This window comes from Podarcis erhardii (genome assembly GCF_964252035.2).
Source record: "Podarcis erhardii genome assembly, chromosome: 1".
NCBI lineage: Eukaryota > Metazoa > Chordata > Lepidosauria > Squamata > Lacertidae > Podarcis > Podarcis erhardii.
The window spans coordinates 5,659,861-5,678,618 of NC_138497.1; the positions used below are offsets into that span (position 1 = coordinate 5,659,861).

The 18,758-nt window shown below is 46.6% G+C and overlaps 1 protein-coding gene across 8 annotated transcripts; it reads left to right on the forward strand.

Moving 5' to 3' along the window:
- Positions 1–722: 722 nt before the first annotated feature.
- Positions 723–16,205, forward strand: CDKN3 (cyclin dependent kinase inhibitor 3). 8 transcript variants are annotated; one of them, XM_081866326.1, is made up of 8 exons: positions 723–867; positions 4,868–4,935; positions 8,760–8,812; positions 9,046–9,090; positions 10,433–10,655; positions 12,052–12,083; positions 14,814–14,917; positions 15,808–16,205. In XM_081866326.1, exons 1-8 carry the CDS (start codon positions 844–846, stop codon positions 15,892–15,894), a joined length of 636 nt encoding a protein of 211 aa, XP_081722452.1. In that variant the 5' UTR covers positions 723–843; the 3' UTR covers positions 15,895–16,205. The 8 variants fall into 8 exon arrangements, with proteins under 8 accessions (XP_081722452.1, XP_081722448.1, XP_081722450.1 ...); XM_081866322.1 differs by lacking the exon at positions 723–867 and adding an exon at positions 901–1,080 and having other exon boundaries at positions 14,817–14,917; XM_081866321.1 differs by lacking the exon at positions 723–867 and adding an exon at positions 906–1,080.
- The last annotated feature ends 2,553 nt before the right edge of the window (positions 16,206–18,758 follow it).

Consider the following 18,758-nt stretch of genomic DNA (forward strand, 5'->3'; position numbering starts at 1 on the left):
AGATGGAGGGCACAAGGAGAAGGGGAGGACAGAGGACGAGATGGTTGGACAGTGTTCTCAAAGCTACCAGCATGAGTTTGACCAAACTGTGGGAGGCAATGAAAGACAGGAGTGCCTGGCGTGCTCTGGTCCAGGGGGTCACAAAGAGGCGGACACGACTAAACGACTAAACAACAAGAAGCAGCTCTGTTGAACTCAGCAAGACTTACATCTGAGTAGGCACGTATAGGGCTGTGTTGTCCATTGACAAAAGGACTCCAAGGAATAAATCCCTTATTCATAAAAACGTGGAATTAACACAATGCTTTATTTATATGTTAGGTTCTCTGTGCTAGCAAGGGACCTGAAACTGTCTCGTAAAATCATGTGTATTTCACAACAGCAACTGATTCTGCAACTGAATTATGAGAGATCATAGATATATATGAAATAATATGGAAATGTATATTTTTAATTTTAATGGAATTTTAATGTGATGCTGCGACTACCTTTTAAAGAAAAGAAAAATTTCACTGATACTTAATGTGAAAAACCGAAATAGTTTCATTGTGAATTTTAATTATGTGCCGTTATCTTTTCGTTTTTGGTTGTTTTATACTTGTAAACCGCTTTGAGTCAAGAGCAGGCGGGGGCGGGTTCTTCAAGGCCACTGTCCAATAAGAAGCGTCCTTCCAAGAAGCCTTAGCAAGGCGGGAGCTTTGTTTATTCCCCGCCGGCTGATAGGGCGCCGGCAAAGGGGCGGTAGAAAAAAGGGCAAATCCGCGTTCTCGGCTCCGGCGCGAGCTCTCTCTTTCGAAACCGTTGGCGGCCGGCGGCGGTTTATTTGTTTTTTCAGCAGAGAGGATGGCGCGAGTCCGCGCAGCTGAGGTGAGGGGAGGCTGTATCCTAGCAACGCAGGAGAGCGGGAGGGGAACTGCCAATCCTGCGCCGTTTTCTGCATTTTGGGCGGGAAAAGGGGGTTTTGCCCCCACCTCGTTCTTCTGTGACGGACTGAGCGCGGGGCGAATGGGATCCCTTTCTTCTCAGCCTCTCCCCGCCTCCCCGTACCAATCTCGTTTTTCCACGCCGTTCGCTTTAAGGGTGCCTCTGAGCATGTGCAGAGCGAATTTACCTCAGCGTTACCCGGCACATTGGAAATTAAGGGGGACAGGGAGGGAAAGGAAACAGAAGGCAAAAATTATTCAGTGTTAATGCGCCCCTCACAGGCTTGTGGGACCTATATTTATATGGAATAAATAAATAGTGTGTATAATATTAATATAAATTTGTATGTATATATGTATATGTATATATGTATATATGTATATATATAATGCATATATATAATTTATTTATTTATTACATTTGTCGGTCGCTTTATATTGTCCAAGGCGACCCAGAGTGATTTGCAAGTAAACAGGTAAACAAAAACCCACGTAAGGAGCCTAAAAAAAACCCAAGTTGGGGATGCATTAAAACCACTCTACCCAATTTATAAGATTGTAGCTCCCAAGACCCACAAATTATTGGAAACTAAGGCGGGTGCCCAAGGCATGACCTCCAGGAGGATGGTGGCAAAAAAAACCCCCAAAAACCTTTGGTAAAGGGATTTATTTCTGCTATAACCATTTCTGCGGGAACTGCTATTACTGTATTATTAATTCTTATTATTGCAGCATTTTCTATTGTGCTCTTGGGTAGAATTCTCCAGGGAGGTTTACATGTGAAAGAGCAAACCCACAAAAAACAATTAAAGCATTTAATATTAAAGTCAGGGTTGGGGTAGTTATATGAAATGCATGATACAGTATACAGGTGTTCAGTTTTATATATCATTAACACAATCCACTCCATGCCTTCAACACAGATTTATGGCTCGTGCAGGAGGAATAATCAGGGGAAATACTCAATCCCTAATAATAATAATAAAGCATACAAAGGTGGAAAGTGGGAGACCCAAGAGCTTTATTTCTTTCAAGGTGAGGGGAAGTGATCTAGCGAAAGCTGGCAGGATAGCTTATTCCATGGTCTTAACCCCATCATCCATTAATTAGCCTTAAGCGTGAAGCTCAACATCAAAAAAAACGAAGATCATGGCCACTGGTCCCATCACCACCTGGCAAATAGAAGGGGAAGAAATGGAGGCAGTGAGAGATTTTACTTTCTTGGGCTCCATGATCACTGCAGATGGTGACAGCAGCCACGAAATTAAAAGACGCCTGCTCCTTGGGAGAAAAGCAATGACAAACCTAGACAGCATCTTAAAAAGTAAAGACATCACCTTGCCAACAAAGGTCCGTATAGTAAAAGCTATGGTTTTCCCAGTAGTGATGTATGGAAGTGAGAGCTAGACCATAAAGAAGGCCGATCGCCAAAGAATTGATGCTTTTGAATTCTGGTGCTGGAGGAGACTCTTGAGAGTCCCATGGACTGCAAGAAGATCAAACGTATCCATTCTTAAGGAAATCAGCCCTGAGTGCTCCCTGGAAGGACAGATCCTGAAGCCGAGACTCCTTCATGAGAGTCCACCTCATGAGAAGAGAAGACTCCCTGGAAAAGACCCTGATGTTGGGAAAGATGGAGGGCACAAGGAGAAGGGGACGACAGAGGACAAGATGGTCGGACAGTGTTCTCGAAGCTACCAGCATGAGTCTGACCAAACTGCGGGAGGCAGTGGAAGACAGGAGTGCCGGGCGTGCTCTGGTCCATGGGGTCACGAAGAGTCGGACACGACTAAACAACAACAACAAATGTTGGTTATATGAGGCTGGATATATCCCAGCCCTTCGTGGCCTCGTCTCTCCGCTCTTATATCCCCTTGCAGTGCCACCAATTACATTTGGAGGGTGGCCACTTACGCAATGCCAAATAAAAATAGGACGAGGGCACGCGTAACATTTGCACATGGCCATTTAAATGTATAGTTGCAACATCTGAAAGTCGACAGTATAATTAAATGGAGAAACTGTAACCTTTTATCCTAGTGGGGGCAAACTGGGTGAGTGACCCAAGGAACCTGTTTGTTCTGCTGTCCAGGTGTCTGCAACTTCAAGGCACATGGTGATCTTCCTTCTTAGGGTTCTTTATCTTTACCAGGCATGGCCAAACTTGGCCCTCCAGCTGTTTTGGGACTACAATTCCCATCATCCCTGACCACTGGTCCTATTAGCTAGGGATGATGGGAGCTGTAGTCCCAAAACAGCTGGAGGACCAAGTCTGGACATGCCTGCTTTATCATAGAATCATAGAATCATAGAGTTGGAAGAGACCACAAGGGCCATCGAGACCAACCCCCTGCCAAGCAGGAAACACCATCAGAGCACTCCTGACATATGGTTGTCAAGCCTCTGCTTAAAGACCTCCAAAGAAGGAGACTCCACCACACTCCTTGGCAGCAAATTCCACTGTCAAACAGCTCTTACTGTCAGGAAGTTCTTCCTAATGTTTAGGTGGAATCTTCTTTCTTGTAGTTTGGAACCATTGCTCCGTGTCCGCTTCTCTGGAGCAGCAGAAAACAACCTTTCTCCCTCCTCTATGTGACATCCTTTTATATATTTGAACATGGCTATCATATCACCCCTTAACCTCCTCTTCTCCAGGCTAAACATGCCCAGCTCCCTTAGCCGTTCCTCATAAGGCATCGTTTCCAGGCCTTTGACCATTTTGGTTGCCCTCCTCTGGACCCGTTCCAGTTTGTCAGTGTCCTTCTTGAACTGTGGTGCCCAGAACTGGACACAGTGCTCCAGGTGAGGTCTGACCAGAGCAGAATACAGTGGCACTATTACTTCCCTTGATCTAGATGCTATACTCCTATTGATGCAGCCCAGAATTGCATTGGCTTTTTTAGCTGCCGCGTCACACTGTTGGCTCATGTCAGGTTTGTGGTCAACCAAGACTCCTAGATCCTTTTCACATGTACTGCTCTCAAGCCAGGTGTCACCCATCTTGTATTTGTGCCTCTCATTTTTTTTTGCCCAAGTGCAATACTTTACATTTCTCCCTGTTAAAATTCATCTTGTTTGTTTTGGCCCAGTTCTCTAATCTGTCAAGGTCGTTTTGAAGTGTGATCCTGTCCTCTGGGGTGTTAGCCACCCCTCCCAGTTTTGTGTCATCTGCAAATTTGATCAGGATGCCCTTGAGTCCATCATCCAAGTCGTTGATAAAGATGTTGAATAAGACCGGGCCCAAGACAGAACCCTGTGGCACCCCACTAGTCACTCTTCTCCAGGATGAAGAGGAACCATTGATGAGCACCCTTTGGGTTCGGTCAGTCAGCCAGTTACAAATCCACTGAGTGGTAGCATAGTCAAGACCGCATTTTACCAGCTTTAAACCAAACAGTGTTTCATATATTATTATTATTATTAATTAAATTTCTTAATTGCTTTAGCCCAGGGCAACCCAAAGTAACTTACAACCAAGCAGGCAATAAACCCCACATAGATACATTAAAACCGATATAGAGGACAGTTCTCTGTAAAGTAGACCCCATGGCCACCCTAAATCTTTGCTCCATCACCCTCTGACGCCTGGAACTGCCTCACCCACCACCCTGTGATGACACTGTGTCCTTATTTTCAGCTTAAATGCTGGAGGACATGTCACTAGACTAAATGTCACAATAAAGGTAGATATGTAAAAAACAACAACCCACAATTCTGCTCGAGGCATTAGGTGGACAGGTTGCAATCCTAATTTTAGTGGATGGCAGCCAGTTATCTGTAGTCTTTCATGATACATTTCCTGGCAGCCAGAATGAACAATAGTCATGAAGCAGCTATACAGGTATCGACAATTTATTAGACGTGTGGGATGGAGAAGTTGATTTGTACCCCGAGGTGTCGTGTGTGCAGTAAGTGGGCTGATGCTGTAAAATCTTGCAATGCAGGCAAACGAGTTCGACTCATCAGACGAAGAATCCTCGGAGGAAGAACAGGTACCCTTTCAAGTATCCTGGTAGGTCCAAATTTCCTCAGGGGACCCCTTCCAGAATTCCTTTGGAGCAGCTTAGTATTCTGGCCACTAGCCACATTTCACAGCTTGCTTAATTTTCTTCATATGGGGTGTTAGGGAAGGGGTAGTTGTGCTCATTCTGGGGCAGTTTGTCCACCTTGGATCCCCTGCACTCGGCTCTTGCCTGTGGCTCCTGGCAGTATGCAACAGCGGCCACACACCAGGAACAGCTTTGACTGGCCAGCTAAACCAGGTGATGGTAGCCTATGCGTCTCAAACCCACACTGAGTTAGGGACTTCCCCTGCATGCGAAGACAGGCTCTGGCGGATTGAGCGGACGCGACCAGGAGTGGGTTTCTGCACATGCTGCAGAGGGAAGTGAGGGGCAGATGGGGTTCATTAATCTGTGAAAGTAGGCCATATAAGATAAGGAAAATGCTCGTCCTAAACCTCTTCTGCCTTACGGGATATCTTCGGGAGAAGAAAAGGCTAAGGAGTAAACCCTACACAAACCCAGAGTGGAGTCCCCAGGAAACCTTGTACGTCTCCTTCCAGCAACTCCTGCAGCCAAGCTGGTACCAAACATTTTGCTCTGTTCTCCTTTGGACCACATCAATGAGTCTGGGATGTGTGTCTTGTCGTCTGGGCAGCTCAGGACCTCCATCCACACCGGTGCTGCTAATGAATTCACCCCGAGCCACACACCATTGTCTCTTGAGACAGACAGATGCCAACAACAAGTTTGTACTATTTGAAACTTCTGAGCTGTCTTCAAGGGCAGTTCCACAACAACACATTGCAGTAATACAATCAGAACATTGTATGAGTGTAGATGGACTGCGACTTGGCTATTTTTGTCCAAAAGTAGCCACAGGTGGTGAACTGGCTATAGCTGATAAAAGGCATTCTGTGCTACAGAGGTCACTTCTGCTGTGTGCTGAATCTAGAAGAAACACCTACCCTCTGAATCTGCCTTGTCAAGGGGCAGGGATAACCTACCTTGTGATGGGTATAATATGGCCACTTTTCAGCACATTCTGCCAAACAAGTTGCTAAGTCATAGCACAGGTGTCAGCAAACTTTTTCAGCAGGGGGCCAGTCCACTGTCCCTCAGACCTTGTTGGGGGCCGGACTATATTGGGGGGGGGGGTGAACGATTTTCGCCCACCCGCAAAGAGGCCTGAAGATGCTTCGCTTTACTTGTCCCAGTTGTCGCCCCAATAGCTGCAGTTGGGCTTCTCCAGCTAGGCAGGCGCTGTGGCAGGGTAGGAGGCTGCGTTGGCGGAGGAGCCACAGACAGAGGGAGGGGAACTGGGGCATCGCTGGGGCTTTTAACCACCACCTGCTGCTGCTGCTGCTGCTTCCCAAGAGGCACCGCGGAGAAGATAGAGCCGCCCGTCAATCCACGGTCACCGCAACAATCTGCCTGAACGCCATGGGAGGAATAATAATAATAATAATAATAATAATAATAATAATAAATTTTATTTATACCCCTGCCAAAGCCGGGCTCAGGGCGGCTAACACCAGTAAAATTACAGAAATAACAGGGGGGAAAACCAATTTAAAATACAGGTTAAAATGCAATTTAAAATGCAGCCTCATTTTAAAAGTAGCCCATAGATCAAAACCAAAAGGGGAGGGAAACGTAAGGGTCAGACTGAGTCCAAACCAAAGGCCAGGCGGAACAGCTCTGTCTTGCAGGCCCTGCGGAAAGATGTCAAGTCCCGCAGAGCCCTAGTCTCTTGTGACAGAGCATTCCACCACGTCGGGGCCAGTGCTGAAAAGGCCCTGGCCCTAGTTGAGACCAATCTAACCTTGAGGCTCGAGACCTCCAAAGTGTTGTTATTTGTGGACCTTAAGGTCCTCTGCGGGGCATACCAGGAGAGGTGGTCCCGTAGGTGCGTGAAGGAGGGAGGCAGGTGGCGACAAAGAAAGCACATGAGGAAGCGGCGTGGAAAAGGGGCTTGGAGAAGGAAAAAAGGAAGGGCGGACTGGGGGAGCAGGAGGAAAATGCAGCCGGCAGCCGGTGTCATCCGCCCCCTTCACAGCGCCACCCTGCTGAGGCGGGCGAGCCAACTCCCACCATCGACAGCGCCTGGCATGGGACAAGATTGTTCCATCCCTGAGGAGAAAAGCGCCACTGTGTGAGGGAGAGGGAAGGAGAAAGAATGCACGCACTGGCAATCCACGTGCCAATTCCCGGACCGTCCACAGGCTGGATAAAGAAGGCAATTGGGCCTGATCCGGTCTGCGAGCCTTAGTTTGCCGACCCATGTCATAGCAGCTTTACCATTTTGCATTGAATGCAGGTACCCTGTGTTTATAGGGACACGGGTGGCACTGTGGGTAAAACCTCAGCACCTAGGACTTGCCGATCGCATGGTCGGCGGTTCGAATCCCCACAGCGCGGTGAGCTTCCGTCGTTCGGCCCCAGCTCCTGCCCACCTAGCAGTTCGAAAGCACCATTAAGTGCAAGTAGATAAATAGGTACCGCTTTATAGCGGGAAGGTAAACGGCATTTCCGTGTGCTGCGCTGGTGCTGGTTCGCCAGATGCAGCTTGTCACGCTGGCCATGTGACCCGGAAGTGTCTGCGGACAGTGCTGGCTCCCGGCCTCTAGAGTGAGATGAGCGCACAACCCTAGAGTCTGTCAAGACTGGCCCGTACGGGCAGGGGCACCTTTACCTTTACCTTTTTACCCTGTGTTTATAACCATCCAAAGCATACTTTACATTTCTCCTTTTGGCTGCAGAGATTATTTGTAACAGAAAATAAAATCAAGAAAACTGCGGTAGTACACCATCAATGGGTTTAGTGGAAATCCGTTATACCCTTGGATCGTAAGGGGAGCTTCCCCTCTTTTAAGCTATTCAGTAGCATAGGCAGTACCCCAGATGTTACCCACAGTTCACCTGGGTGGCTGCACAAGGTTCTCTCACTTCCAAAATTATTTCATACTAATTGATCAGCCACAACCTTGTAATTTCCAGATTGTGTTAAACATACCTTCTTGTATACCCCTATGTTTTGCAACTTGAATGTCCCTCCACAGGTCAGGATCATAAATCCTTTCATCTGAAGAATCTCTGAAGGCCTTTCCAGACTAGTCTTTTTATATTGTGGGTGTGTTCTGCAACATGTTCTTTGCACAATAATAATGCATGGAGTGGTTGTATTACTCTGCTTTAGCTTGTTCTGTGGTGCTTCCTCAATTTGTTGTTGGCATTCATCTGTCTCAGGAGACAATGGAGGAGTGCGCCTTTGAGGGTGAAGTCAAATGGTTGGAGAGTTACAGCACCTGCTGTGGCTGTAGAGACTGATGCGGGAGAGACATGTTTTGTTGCAGCTGGGGCAGAGGAAGGCAGCCGGTTCACTGCTGCAGATGCAGCATGGCGTTTCTTCTCGCAGCATTCCTCCCCGCGGTCATTCCTCCTCTTGTCAACCTGCCTTCCCCAATCCTTCCACATTATTGCACAACAATACTGGGACAAAGATCAGCTAAAACTTCTGGGATATAAACCGTTACAGGTTTTCAGCAGGATGTTGTGTGATAGGCTGGAAATGAAGTAGTGTGACTGTCCCCAGAACTGTTGCAGGCTCAAACAGTGTTGAAAATGGGGTCACATGTAACCACCCCGATAGCATCATGAGCACAAACTATGCATGTGCAATGAAAAGGACATCTAGAGAAGTTGTGAGCTAGATTTTAAACTCTTTTCCTGCTGACGATGTAGCAGACCTGTAGCTGTAAAGAGAGCTTGCTGATTGCAAATTTGCAAATTTAAATGCCATTGTAAAGGTTTTTAACTTTCTTTCTTTCTGTAGGTTAGCCCTATCACCAACCTATTCCCAATTTCTGGGAATTTGCTCACTACCAGGTATGCAGCAACAGTTTAAAAACTGATTTAAAAGCTCATTCATTTGATGGGGGGGGGGGAATCTTAACTTACCCCACACCACATTAATCTGCCTGTGTCACTACATGTGAGGTAAAATGAAACACAACTGTTGGTGGTAAATAGACATAGATGCCTTGTATTTAACAAATACTTGTTATATTTCTAGCAGTACTTGATATGTTCTTTCATGCATCCACACTGCATCATTTTAGGTTGCCGATTCAAAAGTATTAGAAGAAGCCTTCAGAAAGATATAGGTAATTATATATCAGTGCCCTGGGGAACTTTCAGCCTTCCTTCAACGCCTGGTTGCTCCATGTTTACCTTTTCTTATGCCTTGCAACTGGCATAGGATTCTGGGATAAGCACTTTTGGTGTTCTTAATTTTCCTTTTCCCTTTCTTTGTGTAACATCTTTCCCGATAAAAGGTTCCAGAAGAGACATTTCCTCTTCCCTTTCACTTGAGAGAATAGCTCTTAAGATGGCATTTGCCACCTGCAGTTTGTATAATGTCATTGCTTTAAGAATGATTTAAGATTTTTATTTTAAATGAATTGTTTTTACATTTTAATTTTAAAAAATTACAATTAAAAAAATGATTTAAGCATTTTAAGAATTTAGTGTCTAATTGGGGGACACCTTTTTACTGATCATTTAAAAAAAATTGTTAATCAAAAAATTATTAAATGTTGCTGCTCTCCTTGGAACATTTATTTTCCTTGTATCCTGAGCCGAGCACTAATTCCACCCTGCCATAGTATCAAATTCCAGGGCAGTGCTGCAATTTCAGTTGCTAAAATTAGGCGAGCAACCGTGGTTTGCCTAATAATCAGGTCATGGAACGCACAAATTCCTTGTTGTAAAGTCAGTTTGAATTGTTTTCTGAATTAGGATTCACAAGGCTTTTATGGTTTCGTGTAGCATTCCCCCCCCCCCTTTTTTCCAATAGATTTTTATTGAGATTTTAAAGGTTACAAAAAGAAAAAAAAAGTACAATACAAGAACAAAGAAAAAAAACCACGAAAAAAAGATGCAGATAATTAATAATAAAAAACAACAAATCAATCCTTTAGATAACTTTCTTTCCTTTGCTTATTTCCTTGACCTCCTCACACCTCCCTTTTTTGTATTCTAATTCAATTAGATATTTCAGCAAATCCTTTCCATCTTTATTTTTATCCTAATGATTTATCTTAATATACTATAATTTTACATTCTGTTCTTTCACCAATTAACAATCCATTTTTACTTAATCCTTTATATCATTTCTGCTAAAACCACATTACTTCATTCCAACATCCTTCTAACATTCCTTAATTTTACAATGTTTCCGTAGATAAACTTTAAATTTCTTCCAATCTTCTTCCACCGACTCTTCTCCCTGGTCTCGGATTCTGCCAGTCATTTCCGCCAGTTCCATATAGTCCATCACCTTCATCTGCCATTCTTCCCGGGTGGGTAAATCTTGTGTCTTCCAATACTTTGCAATAAGTATTCTTGCTGCTGTTGTGGCGTACATAAAGAAAGTTCTGTCCTTCTTTGACACCAATTGGCCTCGTGTAGCATTTTAACAAGGCGAACAGCTTCGTTCCTTTGCAGATGAACTGAAGAGCTACGGGGTTCAGGATGTCTTTGTCCTCTGTACAAGAGGAGAGCTTTCAAAGTACCGTGTCCCACACCTCCTAGAGGCATATCAGAGCCAAGGGATTGCTGTGCACCATCACCCTATTCCTGATGGAGACACTCCAGACATAGCCAAATGCTGCCTGATTCTAAAGGAACTGAGGAGCTGCCTCGAAGGCGACCGGAAAACCTTAATACAGTGAGTTCCAGTGTGCCAGGTCTTTTGTCCTCTCTCCACAAGTAAAGATGATCACAACCTGCATATACCCACCTTAGTTTCCTGCTAACACCACAGTTCAGAAATTTGCCTCCCAGCTTCTGCCACCCCCTTGAATGCTGCCACCATTCCTGTGTAGGTAGGACAAAATAAAATGCAGATGTGCCGCATCCTAGAGAATCTTCCTAAATCAAGAAAATCCTACAATTGAATGCTTTAGGGCATGGGTAGGCAAACTAAGGCCCGGGGTCTGGATCCGGCCCAATCACCTTCTAAATCCAGCCCGTGGATGGTCCAGGAATCAGCGTGTTTTGACATGAGTAGAATGTGTCCTTTTATTTAAAATGCATCTCTGGGTTATTTGTGGGGCCTGCCTGGTGTTTTTACATGAGTAGAATGTGTGCTTTCATTTCAAATACATCCCTGGGTTAGTTGTAGGGCATAGGAATTCGTTCATTCCCCCCCCCCCAAAAAAAATATAGTCTGGCCCCCCACAAGGTCTAAGGTACAGTTTGCTGACCCCTGCTTTAGGGAAAAGTGCAGGAAGAATTCTCAGGGACGATTCACATCCCGGCCAGCACCTCTTTAATCTTCTACCCTCGGGCAGGAGATATAGAAGTATAATCAGTCGTACCAACAGGCTAAAAAAAAGTTATCTATCCATGGACTGTTAGGCTGCTGAACAGAAACTGACTTTTGGGGTTGGTGTGTTGTGCGACAAGCACACAGAGTCCAATGAGATTGAGTGCGGGGGGAGGCTCAGTTAATTTCATATCCTATGCAACAATAAGGGTTCATTATAAGAAAACTGGAGAGTCCTTATACACAGTCATCATAGGCTAGGACTGGGTTTTTGAAGGGGAGCTCAAGAAACACAGAGCTACCCGGAGCCCTGAACAAGCCTATGTCAGGGCAGCTTTCCCCAACCTGACACTGATGAAAGTCAAATGCCCAAACATCTGAACTGTACCAGGTTTGGGGTGGCTGTGTTAAGGATACTACCTCTCAATGTCAGATTGGAAACCTTTTTCTGGAACAAGACAGAGCTGGTTCGTTGTGACTCTTGATACTATCACAATGTACAGTGGTACCTCGGGTTAAGTACTTAATTCGTTCCGGAGGTCCGTTCTTAACCTGAAACTGTTCTTAACCTGAAGCACCACTTTAGCTAATGGGGCCTCCCGCTGCTGCCATGCCGCCGGAGCACAATTTCTGTTCTCATCCTGAAGCAAAGTTATTAACCTGAAGCACTATTTCTGGGTTAGCGGAGTCTGTAACCTGAAGTGTATGTAACCTGAAGCGTACGTAACCTGAGGTACCACTGTACTTGTTCTGTTTTTGAAAAAAAAATGCCCAATCCTTTTTCCCCCCCTTTCAGCTGTTATGGAGGGCTTGGAAGATCCTGTCTCAGTAAGTAAATACTTTTTCTAAAAGCATTAATTAGTTTAATATTGGCATTTTCCTACATAAACCCATCTGATCGTGAACCTACCGTATTTTTCGCCCTATAGGACGCACTTTTTCCCCTCCAAAAATGAAGGAGAAATGTGTGTTCATCCTATGGGGCGAATGCAGGCTCTTGCTGAAGCCTGGAACGCGAGAGAGGTCAGTGCGTACCAACCCCTCTCCCTCTCCAGGCTTCAGTGAAGCTCTCCGCAAGCCGTGGGAGCCCGGCGTGAAGTCGTGTTGAGAAATTATTCCTCTTAATTTCGGGAATATTAGCTCTGGTGTGAGGGTCAGTACCGGGAACGGGAGGAGAGCAGGAGGCAAGGGAAGGGGGTGTCCCCGCCTCACTAACAGCCCGCGGCCGCCTCGGCGGAACCGGGAGCGCCTCTTATTCCTACTCCTCCTCCCCCCCACCCGCCTCCGCCTCCTCTTCCTCCCCCTTCTCCACGCTCTGTCGCGCATGTCTCTGTGTTGGGGGATGTGCGCGCACGTGCGTCTTCTTGGCCCCAGGACCGAGTGGACGGTGCCAGAGAGAGGAGACTGTAAATGTGCGTATCCGCGCTGCGGCCACTGCCGCTTGCTGCCTTTCACTCAGGCCCAGGCTGTGCGTGTGTTTGTGCGTGCGCGTCCCCTGTGCCTCCGTCTGGCGCGCTCGCCTGCCCAGGTCCCCTTTCACAGCGCAGCCGCCTCAGTTGTCACCTCAGGCGCGAGTGCGCAACTAGCTCTGCCCGCTTCAACCAACATGGGGGGCGGGGGAAGAGGGGAATGGCTGAGGCGAAGAGCCGCGTAAGGTGCATGCGCAGCGTGGTATATTGTTCCGTCCTCTTCGCCTCGAAGGTGTACGCGTGTGTAGATCAGCTTCCTTTCCTTGCCCACTTTTCCACGGTCCGGCAAAAGACCCTGATTAGCGAGTGCTGCATTCGCTGCCGTCTGGGGCGGGGGGGGGCAGTGCGCTCCCCCCGCGCGCTTGTTACCATCTCACTCAAACACAAACCCACGCACAGAGAGGCTGCCGCCGACCTCACCCTGCCAACTAAAGGCATTTAAGCACAGTGGGGGCGCTGGCACCGGCCATTCTTTCTCTCCATCCCTCACAAATGTCCCCACTCAGCAAGAGAAGAGTCCTCGCCAGGACTTCAGCCCTTTCTGAAGTTTTCAGGGAGCTTCGGTCTGTGGAGCTCCAAGAGTGCCTTTGAACATGTGCGGAGTGTGTTCTCTTTTCACACCAGCCACAAGTACTAACCCACCAGCCATGAGCCTACCTGTGATGGGGGCTGGGGCGCGCTGAGTCGTGCCAGGCTCCCACGGCTTGCGGAGAGCTGCCTGCATCCTGCATGGCTTCAGGCAGATATCCGCAAGCCTGGGGAGACCAGCGCAACTTCCCGTCGGGCTCCCTAGGCTTGCGGATAGCAGCCTGTTCTGGGAGCTGGGGTCGGGGGAAGCTCGGGCTTCCCCCACCCCAGCCCCGCACCTGGGGGGGGGGAATAATTTTTTTTTTCTTTATTCCCCCCCCCCCAAAAAAAAAACCTAGGTGCGCCCTATGGGGCGAAAAAAACGGTATGCCCTTTAGTATGTTACACAATTTTCTCCACCAATAATCTCAGACTCATCTTTGCAGATGTAAAAGGCGGAAGCTCTTTCACAGCTGAGTTGGAGGAATTCTCCATGCCTTCTACTCCCTAGGTATAACAACAACTCTGGAAGAAGAGCACCACTGGCAGAGTGCAATTTTTTTCCTGCAAGTTGCGAGAACTATTAATCTTTTATTTTTATTACCAAGGTGCCCATGAAAAGCCAAGATGGGCAATATAAAAAGGAAAGTGGAACTTCCTTGCAAGACCTGTGTCATGGTGAACAGTATGAGATTGGAGCTAGAAATCCTTGTTTTAAAGCTCAAAGATTGTTGTGGCACCTGAAATACTCACAGATGTATTATAGCAGAAGCTTTCATAACCAGTTATTCTCAACTCACAGGTTATATACCCATTGGTGACAAAGGTCATGAAATGCAGAAGGCATAATATATTTCTGTAGCTGTGACTTCCCTGGGGTTCCTTAAGCAAGCCACTCTCTTAGCTTCAGCCTCAACAAGTGTAATGAATGCTTCACGAGAAAATGTGCTCTGAGCATGTACAGCAGGAATGGAGAACTTACAGCTCTCCAGATGTTGGGACTACAACTCCCTTCATTCCTAACAATTGGCCACATCTGGACAGCCAGATGTTGCTCATCCTTCACATGCAGCATAATCCCTGGCATATATAATCAGAAGTAATCTCCCCTGAGTTCAGTTGGACTTGCTCCCAGGTAAACGCATATAGGATTTGCAATCTTAAAACATATTAATGTGGAGTTACAGGGAACCAGGCAGAGGGAGCCTGCCCTGTGGAATGCCCTCCCATCAGATGAAAAGGAGATAAACAACTACATGACTATTAGAAGACATCTGAAGGCAGCCCTGTATACGGAAGTTTAAAATGCTTGATGTCTCACTGTCTTTTTATATTTTGGATGCTGCCCAGAGTGGCTGGGGCAACCCAGGTAGATGGGCAAGGTAGAAATTATAACATCATCATCGTTACTATTACTATTATTATTATTCACTCAGGCTTTCAAGCAGGTTCTGCCTCCTCACTAAAATACAACTGGTTTCCTTAAGCAGAAAATCTCTTGGGCTTTTTTCTTTTTTTACAGTAGCAGCTTGTCTCCTGCTTCAGATATCTAACACAATAGGCCCACAGCAGGCCATAGACAGCCTGCGAGACTTGAGAGGTTCAGGAGCTATACAAACCATAAAGGTATGAGGGAAGGCCATGATGGGCCGGCTTGGTAGTGGGAGGACAAGTTAAAGGACAACAGCCGACTTAAGGCAGTGTTTTGTTTGGCACTGAAAATCTTTCCCGGCTTTCTGAGAGTTAAAGCAGGATATGGTGACAGTATCCATAATTCACCATTTCTGCTCTTGACCACAAGGCCATACCAGAATCCTGCATTGCCCTTACAGAAAACAGGCTTTCTAGACACGAGACAAGCGAAAGTGTGGATAAGCCCTGAATATTTACAGAACATTATTATTATTATTGGGTGGAATTCAACATTGTGCTCTTCCAGTCATTCCATCTGTGCAAGCCTTGCAGCTTCCTAGATGGAACAACCCCCCCCCCTTTCCTATCCTCCCCCATGTGCTGTTCTGTGGGTTGTTCACTGGACCCCCTTGAAGCCAATTTCAAGGTGAGGAGAGGGCAGGAAATCCCTGTTGCACAAGTGGAAGTCCTTGCACCAGGCTTCTGCTGATGGTGCTGGTTTAGTGAATCCTACCCAGCATCTCCCATTGTCCTCTTATTCAGGGAGCTTGCCATTTAATGGACTGCAAAAAATCAAGGACATGTGAGCAGATTAGGAGGATCCTGGGCCTGGCCTCTCTAAGCAAATTCAGCTGGGAGGGAGGAGAAATTGAAAGAGACTATAGGAACCTGCACTCCCAACAGACAACACTTTGAAGAACCTGAGAAAGGAAGGGGTTCTGCTTGACAGCTAAAAAGTGGATTGGTCGGGAGTCAGGAGTACTTCCTTTGGGCTTTCAGAAATCTATACTCACAACCACCTCTCACAACTGTCCTCTACTCATTTTAGCATCTGTGATTAGAGAACAGGTGCTGCAGCTTATCCACCCTGCTTTCCCTTGCAGCAATACAACTACCTGCATGATTTTCAAGAGACTCTGGCTGTCCATCTAGCAACAGAAGGTGCTACAGCAAGATCAGTATCACGATAAAACAGCGGCAGTGGAACTGAGCTGCTTCTTACGTGACAATGCTGCAATTGCCTTTGCTTGGCGCATGCAGGTGAAAACGCACCTGTCTCCAACATCTCATTGGAACTTAATTAGTCAAGTTACCCTGGCACTATCTCCCTGGCAAACTGTCTGATGCAAAATACAACAAATGTAAGCTGTGAGCAAGAGCAATACTATAATGTTTCCACAGCATAAATTCACGTTTTAAAGGGTACATTTGTCGATGGATTCCTGAAACGTAACATTCTCAATACGTGGTTGAATTCACAATAAATATGATTAGTTTCAAACCTTCTGTTCATATTTTTAACTCTCCATCCCACGTCTTGTTTTCTGTGCTTTGGTGCGACATGTGTTTATTCTCTGTTCTTGCATCTCCCTGATTTGTGGGAAGCCCTACAGAAGAAAACAGAATCTGGCATTTTTAAGCTTTAGGGTGCGTTGCAAGGTATCCTGCTAAGTTATGTCCTAGGACACACCCGCAACAGCTGGCATTCTGGATGATGTCTTTAACATGGGCTGCCTTTCCAAATGTCTCTCTCCCATGAAGTTTGAACAAATATTGCACAAAATACTGCCCCTGCAAGCTTGCACCTTGCTTTCCTGTTCACTTCTCTAGAAACCTATGGGCTGTTCCCGTAACTGCTAGGAAACAGTGTGTATTAAAGTGATTGCCCTCCAAGCTTGCATGATTGCCTAATCTGACTTGACCCCCAGTGATCTCCTATCCTGAAACAATTTACTGCTATGGAGGTGTAATGGTTCTAGGGGGTTGCTCATGCGTAAGTCGTCGCCACACCTGGCTGAGTTACCTGGGTGAACCCTTTCTGTCCGGACAGCCACCCATCCGTGGCTGTCTCAATCGCTGGCAGAATCCGTCAGTGGGCGTTTCTTGAACTTCTTCCAGCAAAGAAGTTCTTTGACGCCAAGTCTCCGCCTACTCTCCCTGCGCGGAAGTCTTCTGCACAAGGAGGGTGTGGGCAGCGGAGGACCCGTGCTCTCCCCGCTGGTCTCTGGCGAGGAGTCCTGGAGCCCCCTCACCGATTCCCCCCCTCTGCCCCCCTTCTCCACTGCTGTTGCGCTGATTTCCTTCCCCAGCAGATGGGCTGTCCCTCTTCATGCAGGGACCCTCTCCACCATCCCTCTGGAGCCCTCTCTCCTCCTCTGTCTCCGATGGCAGTTCCCTGACAGGAGGCTTTCTAAAAACCAGCTGGTACCTGTCAAACCAGAAGTACCTCCTGTTCCATTTGAATTTCCCCCAGTCTAAAATCATCAAGGGCAATATTGATCTATTTGATGTAGCCAGCCATATCAAAGGTAAGCTTAGGCAGCAACCCTGGTTGATGTTAGCTTGGGTGGGCTGCTTGTTTAGCGCCTTTGGAAGGCTCAGTAGAAGTGGAAGTGCTTTTTGTTTTATTTCAGCCTCAGAGATACCTACATATGCAGGTCATACTGTATATCCATCTGGTCCACTGCTGTCTACTCTGATTGGCAGTCGATCTCGAGGGTCTCAAGAGTTCTTTCCCATAAACTGCTACCTGACCTTCAAAAAAACAACAAAAAACAAAAGCCAACCCAATAAAAAACCCCCAGGACATATCAAGAGTTGAGGAGCCATTATCTCTATCCCATGTTTATGGGATGTTGTTGTTGTTTAGTCGTTCAGTCGTGTCCGACTCTTCATGACCCCATGGACCAGAGCACGCCAGGCACTCCTCTCTTCCACTGCCTCCCGCAGTTGGGTCAAACTCATGTTTGTAGCTTCGAGAACACTGTCCAACCATCTCGTCCTCTGTCGTCCCTTCTCCTTGTGCCCTCCATCTTTCCCAACATCAGGGTCTTTTCCAGGGAGTCTTCTCTTCTCATCAGGTGGCCAAAGTATTGGAGCCTCAGCTTCACGATCTGTCCTTCCAGTGAGCACTCAGGGCTGATTTCCTTCAGAATGGATAGGTTGGATCTTCTTGCAGTCCATGGGACTCTCAAGAGTCTCCTCCAGCACCATAATTCAAAAGCATCAATTCTTCAGCGATCAGCCTTCTTTATGGTCCAGCTCTCGCTTCCATACATCACTACTGGGAAAACCATGGCTTTAACTATATGGACCTTTGTTGGCAAGGTGATGCTTTTTAAGATGCTGTCTAGGTTTGCCATTGCCTTTCTCCCAAGGAGCAGGCGTCTTTTAATTTTGTGACTGCTGTCACCATCTGCAGTGATCATGGAGCCCAAGAAAGTAAAATCTCTCACTGCCTCCATTTCTTCCCCTTCTATTTGCCAGGAGGTGATGGGCCCAGTGGCCATGATCTTCATTTTTTTGATGTTGAGCTTCAGACCATATTTTGCGCTCTCCTCTTTCACCCTCATTAAAAGGTTCTTTAATTCCTCCTCACTTTCTGCCATCAAAGAGGGAGAAAGGTTGTTTTCTGCTGCTCCAGAGAAGCGGACACGGAGCAATGATTCCAAACTACAAGAAAAAAGATTCCACCTAAACATTAGGAAGAACTTCCTGACAGTAAGAGCTGTTCGACAGTGGAATTTGCTGCCAAGGAGTGTGGTGGAGTCTCCTTCTTTGGAGGTCTTTAAGCAGAGGCTTGACAACCATATGTCAGGAGTGCTCTGATGGTGTTTCCTGCTTGGCAGGGGGTTGGACTCGACGGCCCTTGTGATCTCTTCCAACTCTGTGATTCTATGATTCTATGATTCTATGATTCTAAGGATATCATCAAGGATGTCATCTGCATATCTGAGGTTGTTGATATTTCTTCCGGCGATCTTAATTCCGGCTTGGGATTCATCCAGCCCAGCCTTTCGCATGATGAATTCTGCATATGTTAAATAAGCAGGGA